The 26,306-nt window shown below is 40.8% G+C and overlaps 2 protein-coding genes across 2 annotated transcripts; both read right to left on the minus strand.

Moving 5' to 3' along the window:
* Window positions 1-18,822: 18,822 nt before the first annotated feature.
* On the minus strand, window positions 18,823-20,427 carry LOC137829198 (uncharacterized). Its single transcript, XM_068635995.1, has one exon. The coding sequence runs from the start codon at window positions 20,425-20,427 to the stop codon at window positions 18,823-18,825; it is 1,605 nt and encodes a 534-aa protein (XP_068492096.1).
* Window positions 20,428-23,156: 2,729 nt separating this feature from the next.
* Window positions 23,157-25,084, minus strand: LOC137828499 (U-box domain-containing protein 9-like). Its single transcript, XM_068635107.1, has 2 exons — window positions 24,783-25,084; window positions 23,157-24,369 (listed from the first exon to the last, which is right to left on the minus strand). The coding sequence occupies exons 1-2, from the start codon at window positions 25,035-25,037 to the stop codon at window positions 23,251-23,253; spliced, it is 1,374 nt and encodes a 457-aa protein (XP_068491208.1). The 5' UTR covers window positions 25,038-25,084; the 3' UTR covers window positions 23,157-23,250.
* Between the last annotated feature and the right edge of the window lie 1,222 nt (window positions 25,085-26,306).

Here is a 26,306-nt window from a genome sequence, read left to right on the forward strand (position 1 = left end):
CATCATGTGGTAATTAGATCATGGTTTTAATTGTACTTAACTTTTTTTAGTTGATTCTCTGCTTTACAATTCCAAAACATTTCAATTATGCCTTTATCTTCCCCAGCAATATAAATTCTCTTTACAATTTAGCACATTTCAATTCAATATTTAAATTCCTTGTCATTTACAATTCCGCTTTTTATTCATTAAGCAATTTAAATTCGTCTTTTGAATTATTTGTGTCAATTTTATTTCCTTGCCCTTTTTTGCTTGAGTCTTTTGTCCTTAGTGTTCTAGGAGTCTTTCATCCATTTTGCTTATTTTGACTTTAATTTTGAAGAACTAAAAACAATTAGAATTTTTTGTGATAGTTGATTTAGTTCCAAACAAAGAATTCAAGTGATCATATGAATTGAATCTCAACCATTTGTGAAAATTGAAAGTGAATTAAAAATATACATGCCAAGAATGTAGACATTTTGAATCCATAAAAACAAAAACAAAGACAAAAACAATTTGAGTGCAATTCACATTTCAAGTTTAAAGTGCTAAAGAAGATTCTTGATTTGTGGCAAATTGTTTTGATATTTGTGGAAGTTTATCCTTCTTTCTTCTACAATTTCTAAGAAAATTACACTTCATAGTTAAAAGTTCAAGTAAGTTTCTTTGAGTCTTAAAAGTGCTTTTCTTGTTCGTCTTATTTAAGTTTTGTCATCATATTTTTCCATGTTGGTTTAGCTTTCTTTCTTTCAACTTTTCTTGCTTGTCTTAAAAAAAATTCTTTCAAGTTTTGTTGGAGTCCTTATATGAGCAAGTGATAAGAGTTTTGACCTCTTTCAGTTGAAGTTTTGCTCCCAAGTGTGGACCCTCCTTGAGTGTTGAAAACCTTTCTTGTGTTCACTTTCCTTTTCATTCTTGTATTCTAAAAAGTCGAGTGATACACGTAAAGAGTGCAATAATTATTTTTTAAACTATTTGTTTCCTTTTATTTATGCAATTATGGCTCATTTGTCTTCGGGAGAATCTTCCAAGCTACCATCTCCTCAAAAGGCACACCTTTTGGTGGAGCTTGAAGATACCAAGAGGAGCTTGGTTCAAAAGGAAGAGGAAATGCAGCAACTAGTGGAACGAATGCAAAGGCTAGAGGATACTCAAAAGAGACAAAACTAAGAAATTGGGAGCCTAGAAGAGCTACAAGGTACCACATGCACTATGGAAGTCAAGAAGAAGAAGCGCCAACGACTTCATCAAGGACCTAGAATGGTATGTGAATATTTCAAAGACTTAGAAACTACTTTGACCAAAATTAATATGCACGATAGTGAGGAGTCCAAGATAGCTAGTTTTGTGGGTGGTTTAAGGAGAGAAATTCAAGATATTGCAGAATTATATGAGTATTCTTCTTTAGAAAATTGGTTCACCTAGCCATCAAGGTGGAATCACAAATTTTGAAGAAAACATCTTTCAAAAATGCTCATAATGATGGCCTTCTATAATTCTTCTTAGAAGGACAGAAATAAACATTCAACTAAGACTTTTCCTTCCAATTTCTCAAAAGAAACCACTTCCTACCTTGATGTTTAATTCCTCTTTATCAAAAACTTTACCTACCTCAATCAAATTATTCATTATATGTCACAAATCAAAAACTTTAAACTACTTTTGTGCTTGTTCACAAGGTAGTTTGATGTTTTGTAATTCAACAATTACCTTGATGTTTTGTACTTCAACAATTACTTCACCCGATCTTGAAGATCCTTCTCAACTTTTGTGCTTGATGAAGAAATGTTTGATGAAGAAAACAATCTTGAAGATGTGTGAGTATGGATGTTGTCATATGGGGTGCTTTTTGTAGTCTTATTTAAGATAGAATTGTTTAAAGTTTGTGCCTCTTAATCTAACTTCATATCCCATAGCCATGATGGTGATCCTAAGCACAAGTGATTTAAAAGTTGTTGTAACACTGTCACGGGTTTTTAATCTGTTAAAATCGTTCACAACCTATTTTTACAAGACTGTACCATCTTTTCAATCTATTTTTTTGGTGAAACAATTGATTTAAAATCTTAATGCACCAAAACGGTTTTGGTATTTTCAAAAATCTATTTTGTTTCCAAAAATCTGTTTTGTTTCCACATTCTGTTTTCACTAAGTATATTTTGAAAATATAATTTGTTTTATCAACTTTTAATCAATTGTGTTTTAACAACTTTTGAAACTATTTTAACAAAACTATTATGCTTTGAATCATATAGAAGGGTGGCTCAATTTTAGTGTAAATCACTCACTTGCAATACAGTTTGCTTATTGTTCCTAAGTGTTTTAAAAGGTGCTTTTAGAGAAATGTTCTTTTGAAAGTTTTTAAGTGCTTGTGAGGATCTTTTGGTTTTCTCCATTGGCTTGAGATTAGGAGTTTCATCAGAGTTTGTTGCTTAGGAGATTCAGTTAGTCTCTAAGTCTACAAACAAGGTGTGCTTGTTCCATACTTTCCTTTCTTTGTAATTTCGTTGTAATATGCTCTAAGATAGAGTTTCTGGAAGTATAGGATTGTCGAAATAGTGTTTTTCAGAGTGTATCTTTGGTTCTTGAAGGGTTCAAGAACTGGTTTTGTGTAATCTTGTTTAAAGATTGTTGTGAATTAGTGAAATCCAAGTGTGAGATGAGACTGGATGTAGCTCAGTTTTGGGTGAACCAATATAAATTATTGTGTGTTTTTCTGTTCTCATAATCATTGCTCTTAAATATGAAAAACTGTAATACTGGTTTAAAAATTGAATATGTTGTTTCAAGATTAAATCTTTTGTTTTACTGCAGCTTTTGGCTTTGCTGTTTTCTGTTAACAAAATCTTTAAATGATTAACTGGTTTAAAAACTACAAAGTATTTTGATATTTGAATCTTTGATATTGTGAAACAAATAACTAGTAAGGCATTAAAGGTTAAAGAACTATTCCTAATATAATTTTGTCTTAAATTTTGTACCGTCCCTTCCCCGGGCGTTGACCAAAGTCAAAGTCAAAGTCAAAAGTCAACATATGGTGGGGCCCCTCAAGGGACCCAAGGAAGAAAGTCAACGAATTGACCACTTGAGTCGTCGCCAAGGTAGGGCGTCGCCAAGGTGTAGGCGTCGCCAGATGTAGGCATCGCCAAGAGGAGGCGTCGCCTAGCGTAGGCGTCGCCAAGATGAGGCATCGCCAAGTTAAGGCATCGACGGTATCACCCCCCGATGCCCATGGGTAGGAAAGACCGTGGAGAGGGTGACATCGCGAGAAGCCTCAGTACCTCAGAACAGTAATAAAGAGAAGAGAAAGGTGGCTTCAAGGCCATAGTTCTAGTACCAGTAGGGAGTAACCTGACTTGTGAAGTGCCCATGCCACCGCTGGGAAACCCTGGGGCCGATACGACCCATGAAAGGGCCACGCCCAGGGGAGAACCACGTGCATGGTACGAGAGAAGGGTAGATACACTCCCAGGGCGGATGACTAGAGGCTGGGGCACATGAGTTGGCGCTCAGAAAGTCACCCCCTACGCCAGACGCACTTTGAGGAAAGAAGACTCACGCAATGGGGTAACCCTAAGTTGGGTTACGGCACTGTGAGGCCGTCTGTGTGGAGCAACGATCAAGTCAGAAGAACACATGGCAATAAGCACTGAAAACATCAAGGCTTTCCTAAAAGTTCGCTAAGGTACGCGTTAATTCAGTTAAGTTTCGAACGTTTCAAGGAATATTTTTATACGCTTTCAATGCGCTTTAACGCGCTTTAAATACGAGAGGTGTATAAAAAGGGGCCTTGGGGCGTTTGAAAGGGGGATGAGGGTTTTGACCTAATTCTTGCAGTTTTACACACAGAGAAACCCTAGTTGTCTTGTCGGCGCAACCACTGTACGCACGGGCAATTAGGGTAGAAAGCATTAGTTACTCAGTTGTTTGAACACCTTCAGAGCATCTATTCACGGTGTTCGATACGGGGGTGCGTCACCTTTGATGTTTCTCGCTAGCTGACTTGATCGTCGGAGTGCAAACGGCCGTGAGAGCGCCCCTTTGTTCACTTCTTTTCAGGTACTCACAGGCGGAGCAGAACGAAGGTGTCCTAGCTCGTGAGGACAAGCCACGCATAAAGACGACCCAGGTCAACCGGCGGGAACAAATTTGAAATTAAAAGAACTTGATCCTAATTGATTTCTGTTTTAGATTTAAAATATTGGTAGCCATTATGCCTTAAAAATTATCAAGATCTTTTTGAAAAATTGTTTACAATTCTTATATTGTGAAACTTTCTGAAAACTGCATGTGAATTCGTTATAGAGCGTCTTCTAAATTTTTGGAGTTTTAAACTGATTCTAAGTAAAGTTGCTTTGAAAATTAAAATCAGTTGCTCTAAATTCTAATATGTTGTTTTTCTGTAATTTCACTCTGATTGAGAAATTCAATCTTTTTTTTTCAAATAAATCTATTATTTTACTGTCAGGATTTCTTAAAGATTGCATTTATGAAAATTATCCCGAGGACAATTCACACTAGGACAATTCACACTCCCCCCTCCTCTTGAACTTAGACTCTCATAAACTCAACACCTATTGCATTCTGAACAACCCATATCCTTGGATTAGAGCATGTTTTTGTGCTCTTTTCACATCTATTGTGCCTTTATGTGTGACCTCTAAGATGTTCCACATTTCTTTTGCAGATAAGCATTGTGAAACCTTGAAAAAATTATCAAGACTTAAAGTAGGTGTAATAATATTCTTGGTCATGCAATCATATTGTGCTTACTCATTCTCAATATCTGACTAGTTTGACCATAGTTTTTCTACTATCTATTAATCCAATAAAGATTTTAATTATGATTTTCCAAAACTGATAATTAACACCTCCAAACAGAGGCAGTCTATTTATAGAAGCCCCCATCAACAAAATGCAACTTATTTTCATCCATTTTAAAAAGAATAGGATCAAAACTCACTAGCACAAAAATTATAAAAGAGCGCTCCTTATTTAATGCGGCTCAGCGCTTAAAAGCATTCGTAAAAAACGCGGTGGCATTTTTTAAATTAATTTGATTTACAAATGCGGCTATTTGAATAACCGCATTTGTAAATCAAGCGCTTTGATTTACAAATGCGGCTATTTAATAGCCGCATTTGTAAATCAAAAAGCTTGATTTACAAATGCGGTTTTTACGTTTAGCCGCATTTGTAAATTCTTTTTACCCTAAAAATTTTACGCGCCTCAACAGTTTCGTAGTTTCTTTCTCGTTTGCGTTCATCTCTTCTTCGTTTTCTCTCGTTTGCGAACTCATTGCTGCACTGATCGAAGGTATTTTGTTTCCATTGCTCCTCAACTGCATTGAACTTCATTGCTTTTAATAGCTTTCGCTTTCCATATTGCTTTCGTTTTTAATGGGTTTCGCTTTCCATTGCTGCATTTGATCGAAGGTATTGTTCCATTGGCTTGCTGCCTCCGCCACTGCTTCCACGCCGCTGTCGCCGTTGTTGCCGCTGTTCCTCTCTCTCCCCTTCCACTCTTCACCAACAACGTTCACCCACAAGGTTGGTTTTTAAATTTTTTAAATTTTTTTTTTGCATTTTTTGGATTTTGTTTTATTTATTATAATTTATTGTGTATTTCAAATTTTATATTATTTAGTATTTATTATATTTCGAATTTGTATGTTTTTTATGTATTATAATTTGTATTTTTCAAAATTTATATTATTATAATTTATAATTTGAATTTGTATGTTTTTTTATGTATTATGTAATTTATATTAGTAGTTAGTTGTTACTTTATATGTTATATTTAGCAATAATATGTTCTGGTATTGAGTTCGAGGGTGTTCGACCCTCGGCAAACGTGTGAAATAGAAATTCGATGAATATATAATATGGATAGAAATTGGATGAATTATGTTCGTATAAGTGAGGAGTACGAAAGAGGAGTAGAAGAATTTATACAATTTGCACAACGTAACGCGATTAATAGTGGTCATGATGGAGCAAAGATCAGGTGTCCGTGCGTTAATTGTTTGAATGGAATGATACTGGATGTTAATATAATGAGGGAGCACTTGCTATGTGATGGGTTTCTTCAATCTTATACAACTTGGACATGGCATGGTGAATTATTAAATTTACCACGTGTTTCCGTAACTGAAGAATACGTGGGGTCCACTATGGATGATGTAGTACACGATGATGTAGATGATGATCGATTGGAAGACATGATTCGTGATGATGTAAATTTGTTGCTGAAGGTCGTCACGATATCCTGGTTGAAGCAATTGGACGACCTGAGCACTGTGGTCGTCTTCGTGCAGCTGGACAAGGGGTCGGAATTAAACTATATTTTGGAGTTTCAGAACAACAGTCATCCTCCTCCTCCAAAGAGAACGAAACTCAAATGAAGCCTAAGATACGTGAAGAATTAATGGAGAAGATGAGAAAGGAGACTGATTTGATGTGGCTAGAGATGAAAAGGAGAATGATCGAATGCGACAAGAGTTTCTATCGCAACAACTTTGTGCTGAGTTGATTGAACCCCTTGTTAGTCCCACTCCCAAGAGCACAAAGGGGAGTTGTGCGGCTCCTCCAACATCAGGGGATGATATCAATGGGCAGACGAAGGATTGTGAGCTACTGGTAGTGGGCGGCAAACTTCCTCGGGTGGTGGCCCTTGGAAAAGTTTATCAAGACGCCACCACCTTACATAACGTTCCTCTCTCCCCTGATGTGGCGAAGGTAACAGTTGAAAAAGTACGATTTCCTGATGCTCGTGTTGCACTACCTTCAGATGAGGTAACCACTGTGGCCGATGCATTTCAGACATTCGTTGCCTGGCCCAAAGAGCTCATTCGATTTATGCCCAAACCTCATGTAATAATTTCATTTCATTATATTATTTTTGATTTATATTTATATATTACATATAATTTAATACAAATGTTCTTTATCTTGTAGAAACCTTTTCGGCCACCAAGTCCGGAGAAGAAGCGTGAGGTTCCAGTTGACGATCCTATAGGTTCATTAGGTCTCATTGCTAGTCAGATTGGCAATGAACCTTTTCCAGTTCCGTGGGATGATACATTTTTTCAAATAAACACTGAACTGCCACTGAAGATGTACAACACAGATTTATCAGAATTTATATTTGGGAATCAGGAGCTCAATATAAGTATAATTCATTTTTTTATGATGTAAGTATCTTTACCTATTATTCAATTTACTTTATGTTAAATTATTATTGATTATGCTTTAACTAAAAACTTGTAGGTTTTTGCATAGAGTCTGTATCACTGAGGGGAAGGAAGATATGTATGGATTCTTAGATCCTGCATATACTAATTCCGTTGGACCAAAGTCATCTGAGACTCAAGCATACATCACTAACACCCTGGAAAAAGAGGGAAAACAAATTTATTTATGCCCTTATATTAATGAGTAAGTTTAATTATATGTCATCAATTATTATTATTTCATGTTTTAAATATTTACTAACTCTTTTCATGGATGATATAGGCATCATTGGCAGTTACTTGTCTTATCAATGGTTGATAAGACTGTTATGTGGTTCTGTTCCCTACACAAGAAGATTCCCACAAAATTTAAGGATATCATTGATACGTAAGTACATTATAAACTTAACTTTGTATATGTTACTAATTAACCATCTACTAACGAGGTTTTTGTATTAACCAGTTCATGGCGTGGATATAACATCCTAAAAGGTCGATTTTTTTCTTTCTCTATTATCATTACTTTTTATTGAATTATAGTGTAATAAACAACCAGGAAGCTATGAGTGTGGCTATTACATTTTGCAATGGATGATTATCATTATAAGACTAGGTATTAAAACTGGTTGGAAAAAGGTAATAACATGATATGTTAAATCATTTTTATAATTCTTGAACATATATATATATATATATATATATATATCTAAAAACTAATTTATGTCAACTATATTTTGCAATGCAGTTATTCACGGACGAAGCACCAATGAATTCGGAAGGCATTTCATATGTCAGAGATTCTTGGTCCACATATTTCATAAATTTTTATAACTCTACCATAGTTAATCAATAGTGTAGGTTTTATTATGTTTGATTACTATTGTAAATGTACATTTTGATTCTCTCAATTTATCTCTATATTTTTGTATTTGTCTGGCTGGGTTTGATCGTTATATGCAGATTAATTTATATGGTTTAGGGACAATTCAAATTGAACTTTAAAAAAAAACACTATTTACAAATGCGGTTATTTACCAAAGCCGCATTCGTAAATCTAAAACCCCTAAAATCCCAGCTCATTCAGAAGAATATACAAATGCGGCTATTTCAAATAACCGCATTTGCAAATCGTATTTACAAATCTGGCTCTATAGCCGCATTTGTATTTCTCTGGTTTACGACTGTGCGCTGATCAAATGCGACTCTATAGCCACATTTGTAAATGTAAAAGCCGCATTTGATTAGCATTTCTGCGCTAGTGACTTGAATAACTCTCCAGAAACCGCTCTAGATACCAATCGTAAGAAATAATATCGCAAAGTTCAAAAGGGGTGAATTGAGCTTTAAAAAGTTTTTGCATTTTTAAAAATGTATTATTTTGAAAACTCACTTCACTTAATCAACATATTAAAAGTTTCAGGAATAACCTTTTAACATGTTGATTTACTAAGATTACCACAAGTAGTGAATTAAAGGAAAAAATTAAAAGATAGAGAAAAAGAGAAGGACATAGTATTTTTTTATACTAATTCACTTTTTATAATCAACTAAGCTCACACTAGAAACAACAAAATCCGTATGTAAGACCCAAAATCCGTATGGTAAAAAATTTATTTTTTAATTTTTTCATTATTATTTACCACAATCTATATTTTTTATTAATCCTAGAGGCATTTTGCACTGGGTAAGACTCAAACCCAAGCCCATAAGACTCAAAACCAAGCCCCAAATAATGTTACAAGCAAACTGCAGCAGCCAGGATTCGAACAAAAGTCTTTCCAGTGACCAGGGGAAGCATTGACCACTAGACCAAACAAGTTCTTTGGTGATATTATCATTTTTATTATACTTATACATATTAATATAATTTATACATATTAATATAATTATTAATAATAATAATAATAAAATAAATTATATTTATATTATTAATATTATTCATATTATTAATATTTATTAATGTTATAATTAATATTATTATTAACATTATATTCATATTATTAATATTTATTAATATTATTATTAATATTATTCATATTATTAATATTTATTAATGTTATAATTAATATTATTATTAACATTATATTCATATTATTAATAATTATTAATATTATTATTAATATTATTATTAATATTATTATTAACATTATTATTAATATTATTATTAATATTATTAATATTATTAGTATTAATATTCAAATTATTATTAATATTTATTAATATTATTATTAATATTATTAGTATTAATATTCAAATTATTATTAATATTTATTAATATTATTATTAATATTATTAGTATTAATATTCATATTATTAATATTATATTCATATTATCAATATTATATTCATATTATCAATATTATATTCATATTATTAATATTAATTTTGATATAAATATACATTTAGATATTTATTGTGTGTGTATAGTAGTTTTATTTGACTTGAGTAATATTACTTTTATCCGGATATAGATAGAGAGAAAAAGGAAGAAATTATATAATATTAATATAACTTTAATACTATAAATACATATATATTGATTAATATATTTCTTTATTTAATCATTAATTTTTTAAAACTCATGGTTAAATTTAAATTTACTTTCATATTATATATATATATATATATTAATATAAAATTATTTGATATCTTATTTTCAAATATAGGTTATTATAGGTAGTTGTGAAGTTTTTGTTAGATGGCTATATAGGTGCTTGTATCTTACACTTCTTTTCTGATTTGAGATTCTTGTATAAGGATTGAAATATCCTTAAAATGTTTTGTTTAATTTTTTTTATTCTTTGTCGATAAAAAAAATCTTATTTTCAAATATTTACTTACATAGATTAAAATTGATATAATGTATAATTTTTAAAATATTTTTAATTATAAATTATTTAATCACTTTGTCATTATGATTTATATTATATATTAGTAGAAAGGGTTATTTAGTAACAACCTTTTACATAGATTTATGGAATAATTAATATAGTTTAAACTATAATGATATGCTAACTAGTAATCTGTATTAGAGATTTAATTAATAGTTAATGTAAAAGTCATCATTTTATGTTAAAAGATAATATTGTTTGTTGACAATATTCTTTACTATAACACACAAGTAAAACCAACTACCTATAATGAACTTAATTAAGTCAATATGATCGTAAAATAATAATTAATATGATAGTTGATTTTAATGTAATAGGTAATATGATGACTATGAGTATGACATATATTAAATTTGATTCATACTAATAGATAATATAATAAATTATGTTTAGATTCAAGTAAATTATAGATAAATTAAATGTGATTCATATGTTAATATTGTTAGTATCATTAATATTGTTAGTATTATTATTATTGTTAGTATTTGTTCCTGCTAGGGAGATGGGACCTAGAGAACTATTGAAGTCTTCTTCTCCTTCCTTCGGTCGGGCAGATGACTGGGTGATGAACTGGGATTCTTCTCGTCCTCCTGCTTATCCTTCGGCACTCGGGACTAGGTCGTCGGGTGAACACCGGATGGTGGGGGTACCTGCGAAGGCACTCCGACGCTCAAGTCAGTAAAGCGGGTGGTTAGCTCTCGGGTAGGTGAACAGTAATAATGACATACCTTACTCCTTGAAATGCGCGCTATTTATATTATTCTAGTGGGCCTACCTTGTTGGGCCCGTTTATCGAGGTGGATATCGCTTAGGGTCGCATTACCTAATTCTTGATGATGGATTAGCTTCACTCATCTCGGTTTGAGCGTTAATTGTAATGGGGTTCGGCCATCGGCCAAATTCCCATGGTGCGGGTCTGTCATCGGCCAAATCCTTGTGGTCTTTGGCGGTTTCGGCCAAGCCCTCTAAGGTCTCGGCCTGAGTCTTCAAAGGTGTCGGCCTCTCGGCATAAGTCTTCAAAGGCTTCGACCACTCGGCACAAGTCTTCAAAGGTTTCGGCCCTCGGCCGTTCGGCCAAGTCTTCTAAGGTCTTGGCCAGGTTCCCTTGGTCTCGGTCAGGCTGACATGGCATCGGGCAGCCAGGTTGGTCCCGGCCTCTCCCCGTGCCGGTACACTTGCCCCCAGGCTCAAGGGCAGACGTGTGAGTTATGTCCGATGAGTCTTTAATAATGGGACTCGGCCGGTCTTCCTTGGGCGTGCGGCTGTTTCATTTCTCGAGGCGTGACGTGACCTGGGCGGCGTGACGTGACCCTTGGTGACGTGATATGAATGGCATTAATGAGGGGTTTTTCAGGCGGGAAGTGTTGTGAACCGTTGGATCTAAGGGATCTAACGGTTGAGATTGATTCGACGCTTCGAATTCCGAGGCCCATGGGCCCTATAAATAGGGGTCTCCAACAGTGTCGAGACCTTGCATTTTCTGAGTGAGTTTGTCTGATAGCCGACCTTTCCTCGCCCACTGCTCTGAGAACCGAGTGACCGTTCGGTCTTTTTGCAAAGATTCACCTCGTTTTTCAAAGGTTAGTGATGTCGACCGTGTCTCGGCCAACGTCAGGGTCGTCCGGCCATTCTTCCCCCTCTCTCGGTTGCCCCTCTCGTGCCCTTGGGCTTTCTTCCTCTTTGTCAACTCCTACGTCAACCTCTTCTTCGTCAACCTCTTCATCTGCCACCGATTCTTTATCGGTTGGGGTGGCCGAGGTGTCACCCATGGTAGAGGTGGTTAGGGGGGACGACCCGGTTAACGCCGTTGACCGATCGGATTCCCCTCTTACTATCGTAATTGCCCGACCGGGCTCTCCCCCTGCTGGTGCTGGTGACCGGTCGGGCTCACCCCCGACAGCTGTCCCACTCGCAGATTTTAGTTGGGTGGATCCTAGGGTTGTTGAGTTCTCGTCCACTTATGACACCGAGAAGTCTGTGGCCAAGTTTTTTGCTAAGTACCCGGTGTTGAAAGCGGGCGAGGGTTCTGACGATTCTAGGGATCCAGACTACTTCAGGATCTTGCCGTGTGGGCCGACCGAGCGGGTGTGTCTGGATCGGGCTGGTGCCGGTCCTCCTTTTTTTTATATGTATATTTGCTTCTTTTCCGACCTTCACGTGTCTCTCCCCTTTGATAAGTTCACAATGGGCGTCCTTCGGGCACTCAACGTGGCCCCTACCCAGGTACACCCAAATACATGGGCGTCCCTTCAGGCATTTCGCTTGTTGTGTGACGTTATGCGATTTCGCCCAACCCCTTCTTCTTTTCTTTACTATTATGGCTCTCATCCCGGTCGCCTTGCCTCTTGGCTATCTTTGGCCGGTCGGCCAGGGAGTGTTTTGTTCGACCCTTTCGCGGTCTCGTACAAGAGGTTTAAAGAGAGGTTCGTCAAGGTTGTCATTCGGCCCGAGGCGACGGCCTTTTTCTTTGACCGGGCAGGTCGGCCTCGGTTTCCCCTGTATTGGACTTCCAAACCGACGGAGTTTAAGTCTTGGCTGAGGCCGACGGAGGGTGAGGAGGAGGTGGAGATTCTCTCCTTCTTCGATGCACTCCCAAGGAAGCTTCCTTGCCGATCGCTGATCGGTGCATATACCGAGACAGCGCGTTAGGCGGCCATTGGGGGTATGAGGCTCGTCCTTTGTTGTGTCGGTCGGTGTTTTTTATTTCCGTTCTTCTAACTGTTTTTTGGTTTGCAGCTACGATGGCTCAAGAGAAACCGGCCGGCGTCAGCGTCCTTGACAAGTATCGGGAGAGGGCGGCTGCCCGAAAGGGACGTCAGAGTATTGACGTTATTACCTCGACCGCCCATGGTGCTGGAAGGGGCGAGGCCGGTCCCTCCCATAAGTCCAAGAAGAGGCCGAGGGATGGAGGCAACATTGCTACCACCCATCGTTTCCCCGGCTCTCTGCCGACACCGCCTCCTCGTCGCGAGGCTGCCGAGGCGGTTCCTTTGTCCCCCCGGCGCGTGGAGCAGGCGTCTGGGCATCAAGCTGTAGGCCACCGGTCTTCGTCCTCGGCCCTGGATCTTCTTGGGGGGAACCACAGGTTCATGCGAAGGGTTCACGTGGCTCTCCCCGAGGGGACTCGGGAGTCGCTCCGGTCGGTCCCCCCCATTGACTTGGTGAGGAGCGGCCTAGAACTTATGTGCCGGTCAATCGTCCTCGTTGAGCACGGGGTTGAAGGCCACGACCGGCATGCCGAGGAGGTTACTCGGTTGGAGCAGGAGCTGGTCGAGGCTCGTGAGGATTTGAAGCGGTCTTTGGCTGCTAATGCTGATCTTTCGGCCAGTGCTACTCGGGAGGCTGCTGAGAGAGAGCTCGCCGCGAAGGATGCTGCTGAGGCGAGGCAGCTTTTGGCCTCGGCCAAGGAGGAGGCCCGAAGGGCGACGGCTGAAGTCGTCGAGGTGAAGAAGATGGCTGAGGAAAAGCTTTTGTCTTCGGCCTCTGAGTTGGCCGCCCTCCAAACCACGAAGGAGCAGGTCGAGGCTGAGCTCGACCAAAATTACGAGGAGTCGGAGGAGTTGCTCCAGCAATGCTTCGACTGGGCGGTGCGCCAGGCCCATGTGCTTTATGGAGGGCCGTCGGCCACTGGTTCATTTAACATGGACTATGAGGTTTACCAGGGCCGGCTGGTTCCGAGTGCTGAGGTGGGGGCTTTGTCGGCGCAGGAGGCTTCGGCGGCCGGGACCAATGAAGGGGAGGCCGAGGTTCGAGTCGAGGAGGTTGAGGCCGAGGAGGGGGAGTGCATAGAGGTTCAGGATTAGGCTTTCCCTTAGCCGGGGTGTGGCCTTTTCTTGCTTTTTTTATTTCCTCCGAGGCCGGGGTGTGGCCTCTTTTGCTTTGCTTTTTTGATGTACCGCCTAATATGTTTGTTTATTAATGTGCCGTCCCGTTTTCCCTTTCATCATTTTGGTGTGAAAATTGACAAGTTACTCAATCGGTCTTCTAAAAATATGGGCGACCGGCCATTTAATTGCGAACGTGTAACTCGAGCAAGTAAAAGTATGGGCGGCCGGCCATTTAATTGCGAACGTATAACTCGATCAAATAAAATGTGGGCGATCGGCCATTTAATTGCGAATGTAAAATTCGAGCAAATAAAATGTGGGCGATCGGCCATTTAATTGCGAATGTAAAATTCGAGCAAATAAAGTGTGGGCGATCGGCCATTAAATTGCGATTGTAAAATTCGAGCACGTAAAAATTTGGGCGACCGGCCTTTTAATTGCGAATGTAAAATTCGAGCGACTAAAATGTGGGCGATCGGCCATTTAATTGCGAATGTAAAATTCAAGCAAATAAAGTGTGGGCGATCGCCCATTTAATTGCGAATGTAAAATTCAAGCAAATAAAGTGTGGGCGATCGGCCATTAAATTGCGATTGTAAAATTCGAGCAAATACGATGTGGGCGATCGGCCATTAAATTGCGAACGTAAAATTCGAGCAAGTAAAAATTTGGGCGACCGGCCTTTTAATTGCGAATGTAAAATTCGAGCGACTAAAATGTGGGCGATCGGCCATTTAATTGCGAATGTAAAATTCAAGCAAATAAAATGTGGGCGATCGGCCATTTAATTACGAATGTAAGATTCGAGCGCGTAAAATGTGGGCGATCGGCCACTATTTTCAAATGTTGGATTCGAGCACGTAAAATGTGGGCGATCGACAGGCCGACACTTGCGATGTTAATCGAGCAAGTTGGCGTTCGGTGGGCCGGTACTTGCGATGTTAATCGAGCAAGTGGGCGTTCGGTAGGCCGGCACCTGCGATGTTTAATCGAGCAAGTGGGCGTTCGGTAGGCCGGCACCTGCGATGTTAATCGAGCAAGTGGGCGTTCGGTAGGCCGACACTTGCGATGTTCGGTAGAATATTTCCAACACTTTGATGAAAACGCCTCGTTAAAACCTCCCTGGTTGGGTGAGGAAAGAGTGCGTATTTTTATTGATTTTAGCTGTAATAGAACTTGAGGTGCGTGGCATTCCACGTCCTCGGTACAATTTTTCCTGAAAGCCATTCTAGATGATAGGCTCCTCCTTGTGCGACTTCTCGGACTCGGAAAGGCCCCTCCCAGTTGGATGAGAACTTCCCTTCATTTTTTCTGGCGTCGCTGCGCATTCTCCAGACGAGATCACCCTTCTGGAAACATCTCGGCCGGACTTTGGTGTTGTATCGTATGGACGCCCGGGCTTTGCAGGCAGCCTCCCGAATTTTGCTTTTGTCACGCATCTCACTTACCAGGTCGAGGTTGACCGCTAGGCTTTCCTCGTTTAGGGTGAGATCGAACATCTGCCGTCGTATGGTGGGCTCGGCCACCTCAACTGGGATCATTGCCTCGGTTCCGTACGTCAGGCTGTAGGGTGTTTCCTGTGTGGTAGTTTGGGGGGTGCACCTGTACGCCCAAAGTACCTCGATCAGCTCCTCGGTCCATCGGCCCTTTGCTTTGCCCAGACGCTTCTTCAGCTCGTTGAGTATGACCTTGTTGGCGGCCTCGGCCTGCCCATTGGTTTGTGGGTGTTCCACCTAGGCCGTGATGGACTTGATGCCCAGGTCGTCATAGAAGGACTGTAGGCCTCGGTCGATGAATTGTCGGCCATTGTCAGTTACTATTGTGTGTGGAACGCCGAATCGGCAAACTATGCTCCTCCATACGAAGTTTTGTACATTCTTCGCCGAGATGGAGGCGAGGGGCTCGGCCTCGATCCATTTGGTGAAGTAGTCGACTCCCACCAGGAGGAATTTGGTCTGCCCCTTCCCTGGGGAGAATGGACCGATAATGTCCATCCCCCACATGGCGAACGGCCACGGGGAGATGATGCTATGCAGTTCTTCCGGCCTGGTGTGGTGGAGGGGGCCGAACTCTTGGCACTTGGCGCATTTCTTCACATATTCGGCATAGTCGCCCTGTATGGTCGGCCAGTAGTAGCCGGCCCTCAGAACTTTGGCGGCATCGTCCTCGTCCCGGCGTGATTTCCGCAGATTCCCTCATGGATCTCGGCCAGGACGTACTCGGCCCTTTTGTTGGTGATGCATTTTAGCAGGGGGGTCGAGTAGCCTCTCCGATACAAATCTTCGTTGATCATGGTGTACCGGGCGCATTGCTGCTTCATCGCCTTCTCTTGGCCGGCCTTGCATGTGTCGTCCGTTAGATATTGGATGACGGGTGTCATCCAGTTGTCGGCATCGGCCTCTTCTTCTTCAATAGCCAGACACTCGGCCTCGGCCTCCGTCACACTAGGGTGTCTCAGCCATATTTGTATGACTGACCTCTGATGGCTCTTCTTTTTGGTGACCGAGAGCTTGGACAGGATGTCGGCCCTTTTGTTGTCCTCCCTCGGTATGTGTTGCAAGGGTGCTTTGCTGAAGCGGGCGATACTGTTTTTGGCCGCATGGTAGTATCGCTGCAGCAAAGGTTCTTTAACCTCGAAATCTCCATTGACTTGGCCGACCATCACCTGGGAGTCGCTTTTGCATGTAACCTCGCGCGCTCCCATGTCGTAAGCTAGGTTCAGCCCGGCCAGCAAGGCCTCGTACTCGGCCTGATTGTTGGTCGCCCGAAATCCGAACTGGAGGGCTTGTTCCAAAAGGAGGTCGCCCGGCCCCTCCAGGACGACTCCCGCTCCACAGGCTGTTTTATTTGAGGAGCCGTCCACGTAGAGAGTCCAACCGCCCGAGAGGGTGGGCAGTGGTGTCAGCTCGGCCGAGAAGTCGGCCAAGCATTGAGACTTGATGGCGCCCCTCGGCTCATAACGTATGTCGAACTCGGAGAGTTCGACCGACCATCCTATCATCCTCCCTGCAAGGTCCGGTTTAGATAAAATTTTAAAAATAGGGTAGTCGGTTCTTACAGTTATGGAGTGATTTTGGAAGTAGGGGCGCATCCGTCTTGCCGTGAGGACGAGTGCGAGAGCCACCTTCTCAATCATCTGATATCGGGTCTCGGCCGAGTGGAGGGTTCGGCTGACAAAGTATATGGGTCGCTCCTCGCCCTCGGCTTCCTGCACTAGGGCAGCGCTGACTGCTTCTTCCGAGACTGCTAGATATACCAGGATTGGGATGTCGGGTCTCGGCTTCTAGATGACGGCCGGAGATGTGAGGAACTCTTTGAATTTTTTGAAGATTTCCTCGCATTGGTCGTCCCAGACGAATTTTTTGCCTTTTCGGAGCAACTGAACGATCGGCCTCGTCCTCTCTGCCAGGCGGGGGACAAACCGAGAGAGGGCGGTCAGCCGCCCAAGGAGTTGTTGTACCTCCTTCACGGTGTTTGGGCTTCTCATGCTGAGTATGGCCTGACATTTGTCGGGGTTGGCCTCTATCCCTCGGTGGGTGAGCATGAAGCCTAGGAACTTTCCTCCCTCCACCCCGAAAGTACATTTTTCGGGGTTGAGTTTCATGTTGACTCCCCTTATAGCCTTGAAGACCTCGTCCAGATCCTTCAGATGTTGCTCGAACGAGTCGGACTTCACGACTATGTCGTCCACATAGACTTCTACCGCCCGGCCTATCAGACCCTTGAAAATTTTGTCCATGAGACGCTGGTAGGTCGCCCCGGCGTTCTTGAGACCGAACGGCATGACCTCGTAGTAGTAGTTGGCGTCGGCCGTCTTCTCCTTGTCCCGCGGGTGCATGCTTATCTGGTTATAGCCAGAGTAAGCGTCCAGGAAGCTCATAATTTTGTGGCCGGCCGCCCCATCCACCAGGCGGTCAATGTTCGGGAGGGGGTAGGTGTCCTTCGGGCATGCGCTGTTGATGTTCCTATAGTCGACGCACATCCTCCAGTTACCGTTAGGCTTGGTAACCATGACGACGTTGGCCAGCCATGTCGTTTATCGGGCCTCCCTTATGAATCCGGCCGACAGGAGCTTGCCAGCCTCCTCCTTCGCCGCGAGTCGCTTTTCGTTGCCCAAGTCCCTCTTCTTTTGGGAGATCAGACGGGCTTCCTTAAATATGGACAGTCGATGGGTGATGACATCCGGACTTACTCCCGGCATGTCGGCCGGCGTCCATGCGAACATGTCGACATTCTTTTTTAGCGCGGCGTGCATGACCTCGGCCTCGACCGCCGCCAAGGCTGTCCCTACAGCCGTGCTGTGCTCTTCATCGAGGAGGGGGACTCTTCTCAGCTCCTCTCTTGCCTCTAGCCTGTCCTCGGTCGCCCGGGGATCAAGGTCTACTAGTGCCACGGTTGGCTGGACCTCCCTTGGCCGGTCCTTCCTGGGGGAGCGGTTCTTTCGGGAGGACTTTCTCGCCCGAAGGGGAGAGGTGTCTGCCCTTAGAGGCTCCACCCGGAGGCTCTCGGCGTAGCACTCTCGTGCTTCTTTCTAGTCCACGTGGACTGTGAGAATGTCTCCTGTCTTCGAAGGGAATTTCATTGCGAGGTGAGGGGTTGATACTATGGCCATCAGCCGGTTGATGGATGGTCGGCCGAGGAGGATGTTGTAGGAGGTGTTGGCGTCGATGACCAGGTACCGGATTTTGATGGTCCTGGTGTTCTTCCCCTCTCCGAAGGTGGTGTACAAGTCGATATACCCCTTGGTACCCACCCTTTCGCCCGAGAATCCTATCACGTGGTCGTCGTATGGCATCATCTCGGCCTCGGTCATTCTCATGACCTTGAAAGTTTTCCAGTAGAGGATATCTACCGAACTTCCTTGGTCCACGAGGGTCTTCCTTATGGTGAATCAATCTATGTCGACCGCTATCACCATCGGGTCATCCTGCTGGCGGTAGTCTACGCCTTTAAAGTCTTCGTCCGTGAACGTGATGGGTGGCATCCTTGGTCGAAACGCCACGGCGTTTACCTGGTGTACCGCCCGGAGGTGCTTCTTCCGGGCGTTGTTTGTGCTTCCTCCCCCGGCGAAGCCGCCGGCTATAGTGTTGATAACCTCTCGGTTACCTCTCCTATCGCCCTCCCTGGGGGGATCGTCTCTTCGAGGGGGATCGGCCCTTGCGGGTTGCCGGTCGCCTCTGTTATTTTGGTTTTCTCGGCCGCGCTGGGGTGAGCTCGTCCGCCTGGGTGGATCCGCCCGGCCGGGTGGATCTCGGCCATTCCTGACGAAACGGCGGAGATGCCCAGCCTGGATAAGTTCCTCGATCTTATCCTTAAGGGCCTGACACTCGTCGGTCGAGTGTCCGGTGTTTTGGTGGTACCGACACTGCTTCCTCCGGTCGGCATTATTTGGGCTGGCCACCTTCCTTGGGGGAGGGATCAACTCAGTGTTGAGGGGCTCGTCCAAGATCCTCCCTCTCTCAGCCGTCAACGGCGTGTATCTCGAGAATCGAATTGGTCGGTCTCGATTCTCCCGTCGCCGGTCAGTTCTCTGTATCAGCCGCGCTTGGCGGTCCTTTTCTTCCTTCCTCTCTCCGCCGGCCTCGTTACGGGCCTGGTTGCGGAACTCTCTTAGTTCCTCCAGCTGCATGTACTTAGCGGCTCTCTTTCTCAGCTCGTCCAGGCTGTCGGCTGGCTGCATGCATAGGTTGTCGGCAAAGGGCCCCGGGCGTAGGGCTGTCAGCATGTGGTGCATGGCGACATTCGGACTCAGATTTCGGATGCTCATCGCCACTTTACTGAACCTATCCACGAAGGCTCTCAGGGACTCTCCCTTCTCCTGGCAGATGCCTACCAGGGCTATTGAGGTCAGATGGTGCGGCCGGCTGGTCGCGAACTGTGTTTCGAACTTTGCGACGAGCGTGGCAAAGCTGTCGATGGAGTTGGGTGAGAGCTTGGTGAACCAACTAAGGGTTGCACCCTTCAGGGATGTGGGGAACACTCGGCACAAGACGACATCGTCCGAGGTGTAGAGACTCATATGGGTGGTGTAGGCGTCCATATGCTCGTCCGGGTCGGTCGACCCGTCGTATCGGTCTCGGTTGAAGCCCTTCCACTTCTCAGGAAGTGGGACTTCGATGATGTTGTTTGTGAAGTGGTGACGGCGGCTCGGGTCGGCCGTCAGGGTCGTCCGGGTGGATCTAATTAGGCACGACTCGTCGCCCATTTCAGTCTCGCGGGGAGGGGGTCGGCCTCTCGTCCCCTCGGCCACATCCGGATTGGGGGGAGAGGTGTAGGACTTGCCGACCACGTTCATCGGTATGACAGAGGGTCCTCCTTCCCCCAACTTCTTTCTCATATCTTCTTTCTCCCTGCGGAGAACTTGCAGCTCTTGCTCATTTTTCTGAGCGGCCTCCTCGGCCTTTCTTCGCATCTCGGCCATCTCCCTCTGGAGAGACAGCAGCAACATTGTTTGGTCGGCTTCAGTCATTCTTTCCATGCTTCTTGTTGAAACCATCTACTTTTTTCCTTCAGCTAGTTTCCCTCGGCCCCACGGTGGGCGCCAATTGTTCCTGCTAGGGAGATGGGACCTAGAGAACTATTGAAGTCTTCTTCTCCTTCCTTCGGTCGGGCAGATGACTGGGTGATGAACTGGGATTCTTCTCGTCCTCCTGCTTATCCTTCGGCACTCGGGACTCGGTCGTCGGGTGAACACCGGATGGTGGGGGTACCTGCGAAGGCACTCCGACGCTCAAGTCAGTAAAGCGGGTGGTTAGCTCTCGGGTAGGTGAGCAGTAATAATGACATACCTTACTCCTTGAAATGCGCGCTATTTATATTATTCTAGTGGGCCTACCTTGTTGGGCCCGTTTATCGAGGTGGATATCGCTTAGGGTCACATTACCTAATTCTTGATGATGGATTAGCTTCACTGATCTCGGTTTGAGCGTTAATTGTAATGGGGTTCGCCCATCGGCCAAATTCCCATGGTGCGGGTCTGTCATCGGCCAAATCCTTGTGGTCTTTGGCGGTTTCGGCCAAGCCCTCTAAGGTCTCGGCCTGAGTCTTCAAAGGTGTCGGCCTCTCGGCATAAGTCTTCAAAGGCTTCGGCCACTCGGCACAAGTCTTCAAAGGTTTCGGCCCTCGGCCGTTCGGCCAAGTCTTCTAAGGTCTTGGCCAGGTTCCCTTGGTCTCGGTCAGGCTGACATGGCACCGGGCAGCCAGGTTCGTCCCGGCCTCTCCCCGTGCCGGTACAGTATTATTAATATTGTTAGTATTATTAATATTGTTAGTATTGTTAATATTGTTAGTATTATTAATATTATTAATATTGTTAGTATTATTAATATTATTAATATTGTTAGTATTATTAATATTATTAATATTTTTAGTATTATTAATAATAATAAGTATAATAAAAATCATAATAAAACTAAAGAATTTGCTTGGTGTAGTGGTTAAATTTTACTTGGTTCCTGAAGGATTGCTGAAAAAATCCGTATGTAATGTTGATTTTACATACGGATTTTGATCCGTATGTAAAAATCCGTATATAATGTTGATTTTACATACGGATTTTGATCCGTATATAATAATCTGTATGTAATTTGCGTTTTTCTTGTAGTGTTATTCACTGCAATTATGCAAAAACCCTAGTATAGAATCTACACTTAACACACTATTTAGCAAAACAACTTGTAATTTACCCGAAAAACATAGTACATGAAAGATGTCACCTGATTTGGCTAGTTACACCTGATTGAGAGACAATCAAAAGTGAACTCCAAGATTACTAAAAAAAGTCTCAATAATACAATTTTCAATCTTAGAGTTATAACTCTCTAGAGGAACTCTTTCTATGAAAAATTTGCTCAAAATTTCGTTAAGTACTAAAATGTTTTCATAATGAAAGTTATATAGAAAATATTAAAACTTTAAAATAATATATTAATTTCACTTAGTAGTGAAATACACCTATTAAATCAGAGTTTCAGTTTGTTAAAAACAAACTAATATAACCGTCTAAGAAAATAAGTGATTACAATCTGTCAGAAAATTTGTTGAACAGATTGAAATCACTTTGTCAGTATATAATATTTTAGTAATGTTAACATCGACAGTTTAATATACTTACTGCAGTTCTAAAGAACTTCAAACAAGAATACTTTATCTAATTTAATTACCTTTTTAATCAATTTAAATGATATCAATAATATATAAAGATTATTTTAATATCAAGAAATAATAAAAAATAAATTATATATATACACAATAGAAAGAGTTAATAGAGTTTTCATCTCCTCCTGATGGTTGAGTTTATCAAATATAAATTGACACAAGAGCTTTAACAATTTCAAAAGTAAAATCTCAAAGTGAGAGAGAGAATTTTTTTTTTAAAAAAAAAAAACCTTAAACTTTCCCCTTGAGTTTAAAGGCATTGAAGTATTTAACAAGTATTAAACGAGCAGAAATTAAGTTAATAAGGCTTCCACATATTTTTGCAGTTGCCACTCGCCACCACCCACGTACTATGGCAGTAGCTAAACAAATTACAATATCAATATTAACGTTTTTCAAATTCTTTTATTTGTTTTTTTGAAGGATAATCAGATTCGTTTCAAATTATTTGAATAATAATATTTAAAAAATATATTAACTTCGGAAAAAAGTGGATGAATCAAAATGACTCAAATCATTGTCATTCGACTCTAAACTTCCCCCTTAATTAAAATATGGATATACATCTAATATTACTAACCTACTTTCATTTTATATTTTTTTTTTGAAATATTTTCATGAAAGTAAATTTTAAAATATTTAAAAAAGTACTTTCCAAATTATATAAAACTAGTTAGTATGCGGTAGAATATATAGATATTTATTGAGTGCCCTGACACGGTTAAAAAATACAATTATTTTAATTATATTTTATATTTTAATATAAATTATTAATATATATTATTAAATTGTTAGAATAAGTTGTAAAATGAGAGGATTTTATCTTGTATGGTTGTCAAAGTATCAAAATTAATGTAATATAAAAACAAGTTCAACTTAGAGTTATTGTGTTTTCTTTAATAAAAGTTAGTTTTCTCATAAAAATCTTTCCAAAATGCAATTCAATAGAGCATTGGCGGCCAAAAGTAATTGAAGGCTAGACGTGTAAAAGCAAAGTAAACGAAGAATAAAAGGAAAGTGCAAAAGTTTGGCAGAGAATAAAGCATTTGAAAAGGATATATGAAAAAATTCATTGACGTGACTTATTACTAAATGAAGCTGCTGTCACGTTAAACTGAGATGTTATGTACAGAACAGGAAAATCAAAGGGATAAAGCTAAGCCTAATTTGATGACGAAGTAGAGTTTATTGTAACTGAGGGAAGTGGATTGTTGTGCGAAGTGGATTCATCTATGCCAAGACAGTGAAGGATGGAGCTAGCTTTCCTTTTAGCCCTTGAGGACCCGTTTTGAACAAGCCTAGAGAGTGTGCCGTTCGCCATTTCTTCCTCTCTAATTTCCGCCCTTTTCTCTCTGTCATGGTAACAGATTAGATGTAGAATTACAGCAGAGTTTTCCTTTATGCGTTCTACTGTGTTCTCCCTCAAGATATCAAGCAAGAAACGGACACCACCATGATTCACCAACGCTTCAACCGCCTTAGAATGTGTAGCCAGAAGTGCCAACAATGACAACAACTCATCAACAAGAACATGGTCAACGATCTTCCCAAGAATAATCTGCACTGCCCCTTCTCGCACGGTCTTCGCTATATTTTCACGCGCAAAGCATAGTTTGAACAAGGCTGACGCAGCATCTTTCATGGCTAATGGGTCTCCCTCTTCCAGTAAATCCACCAAGTATTTTATAGCGCCTGATTTTCCAATTATGTGCTTGTTTGAATCAAGAGATGACATTGAGAAAACAGCTGCAGCTGCATTGCTTCTTGTCTGAACTGTTCCGGATTTCAATGAGTCAATCAGAAAGCTGATGACTTTTTCGTTTTCTGCTAACAACCTCTTGTTTGTATCGTTTATTGAGATATTTAGAAGAGTTGCGATCAAATCGTCGTGGAGATCAGGGTCCATAGATGCTGTGCCGATTGATACCGGACGCATCAGAAGATTAACCATTTGTGAGTTTCCAAAGAGTGTTCGAATTGCGGACATTCGTTTTGCTAACTGACGAAGCTCTCTTGCAGCTTCTTTCTGTTCAGAAAGTGACAGTGACAGTTTGAAGAGCAGTGAACGCAAACGGTGCTTGTGTGCCTCGGTCAGTTGTTCGTCGTGAATGTCAAAAATGGGCTTTGGTAGGTCAACTCCGTTCTCTTTGCACCATTCTGAGATCATGCCTTGGAGCAAGAAATTTGGAGTGAGAATACAGAGAGAGAGGACTTCTTGGGCCTGAGGGCAAACTCCGTTGACTTCATTCAGCCACTTCTGGATGAACGGACGATCAAAAGTCTGCATTCATCAATACAAATCTACAATGAGAACCAAATTACACTACCACTTCCTCTTTCTTCCATCATGTGAATAATCTTTTAGTCAATAAAGAAAACCCCGTCCTATAACATCTACTTTCTTTCAATCTTCATCCATCAAACAAGCAGCATTAAAGAAATCAAATGAAAGCTCAAGAAGACCAATTCTATTAAGAAAGCAACTATTATTACGATTATTATGTTCACAGAACAACAATTAATAATGCTAACTTTTCCATTCTCAACCCTTCTTTAACACATTGCATTACATGATATCTAGTCTATTTATATTTTTCTCCCTTTCTTTCTAGTATCAAATAGGTTCTTGATACGTGCCAATGAAGAAAGATGGAATCTTGATTAGGAAAAACGAAAAAAGAAAAGAAAGAAAACCTGTCCAGTGGTCAAGATAACAGGATCTGTCATCAAGTGATCAGAGAGAGGGCATCGAAAGTGCAAAGGAACGGGTGTGTGTTCCATGTTGGTTGAGTGGAAAGTGGTGGACTTCAAGTCCTTGAGGGCAGAAAGAGCATGGATAGCCTTGTCCGCAGCGTGAACGGTGTAATCGTCCCTGTCCACGATACTCTCGACCAACTCGCGCAGCTTTTGCTTCAGTGCAGATACTTGCTCCTCCTCCGCGATGGCCATTGCAGAACAAGAATGAGAACTTGCTAGAAAGATTGTGTGTGAAGTGAATGAAGTTTGAAGAATGTGAGTGAAGTTAAATGCAGAAGAGAAGTCTTTTTATAGGCACCCATCTCAGTCCAAACGTGTGCACTGGGCGAGCCCACCCGCCATGCAATTTCCACTATAGTCTGAAACAATTTTACAATCTGAGGTTTAAAAATTAAATCACTTTTTAATTAAATATAATTGTATATTTATTACATAATCACTTTTTTTAATTATTATATATAATAATTTTAAGTTCACTTAATTACTTGTATATTCATCCGAAGCATTTACTGTAAAATAAAATAAATTCTTTATTTAAGCTTGAAGCAGTATTTTCTTGTACCAGCCATTGAATATTATTATATTGTTGGAATATAGCTTAAAAAATAGGTCTTAGGAATATGCTAATTTGTAAAAACATGTACTGCTTATAAATTCGTTATTTAACTACGAAAAAAACCCGTAAGTTTTAGATGATACCATTTCATGATTTTAAAAGTAATTTTAATGTATTCTAAAGAAAGTTTAATCTTGGATTTCACACTGTTTTTTTTTTTACATATAGGAAAAAGTAATTACATCATATATTATAAATTATATACATATAATCCACGTTATTATTATTTTCATCTATATTTTACACTCTTATATTATATATACAACATATTCTTTTTATTTTAATAGTTAAGTAATTTTAAAAGTTATTAAAAAACTTTAAGTACATGAAATACTTTTTAAACAATTATAGTACACATATATAATTATTTAAAAATATGTATTATGTAGGACATATTTGTGTTTTTAGAAACTTATATTTCACGAAAAGATTATTAATATAATTTTAATCAATTTATAAATCCAATATTTGTTATGTCTTAGATTTTCTTATTCCTCAAATGAAATAATATATAGATTTGACTATGTTCACATTTCAAAGTATGTTAACATTATTAGGGTTTTTTATCTGAAAATCACGTCTTAAATTTAAAAGTCGAAGGTTCAATTACGTTGTTTATAATTATTGACCAATTTTCGAGATGTATAATGGAACTATCCTGGTCTTAAAAGAAATTGTAGAAGTACGTTGTGGAAGATAAATCATATAAGGAAAAAAATTGACTTTGAAGATGTTTACACTTAAAACAATTATTTTCCCTTTTGATGTTCAAATTTCAACCTTTTAATTAATTCTTTTACTATAATTATAAATAAAATTCAAGGTCAATATTGAAAATATGTTGG

Source organism: Phaseolus vulgaris, chromosome 7 (genome assembly GCF_000499845.2).
Source record: "Phaseolus vulgaris cultivar G19833 chromosome 7, P. vulgaris v2.0, whole genome shotgun sequence".
Lineage (NCBI taxonomy): Eukaryota > Viridiplantae > Streptophyta > Magnoliopsida > Fabales > Fabaceae > Phaseolus > Phaseolus vulgaris.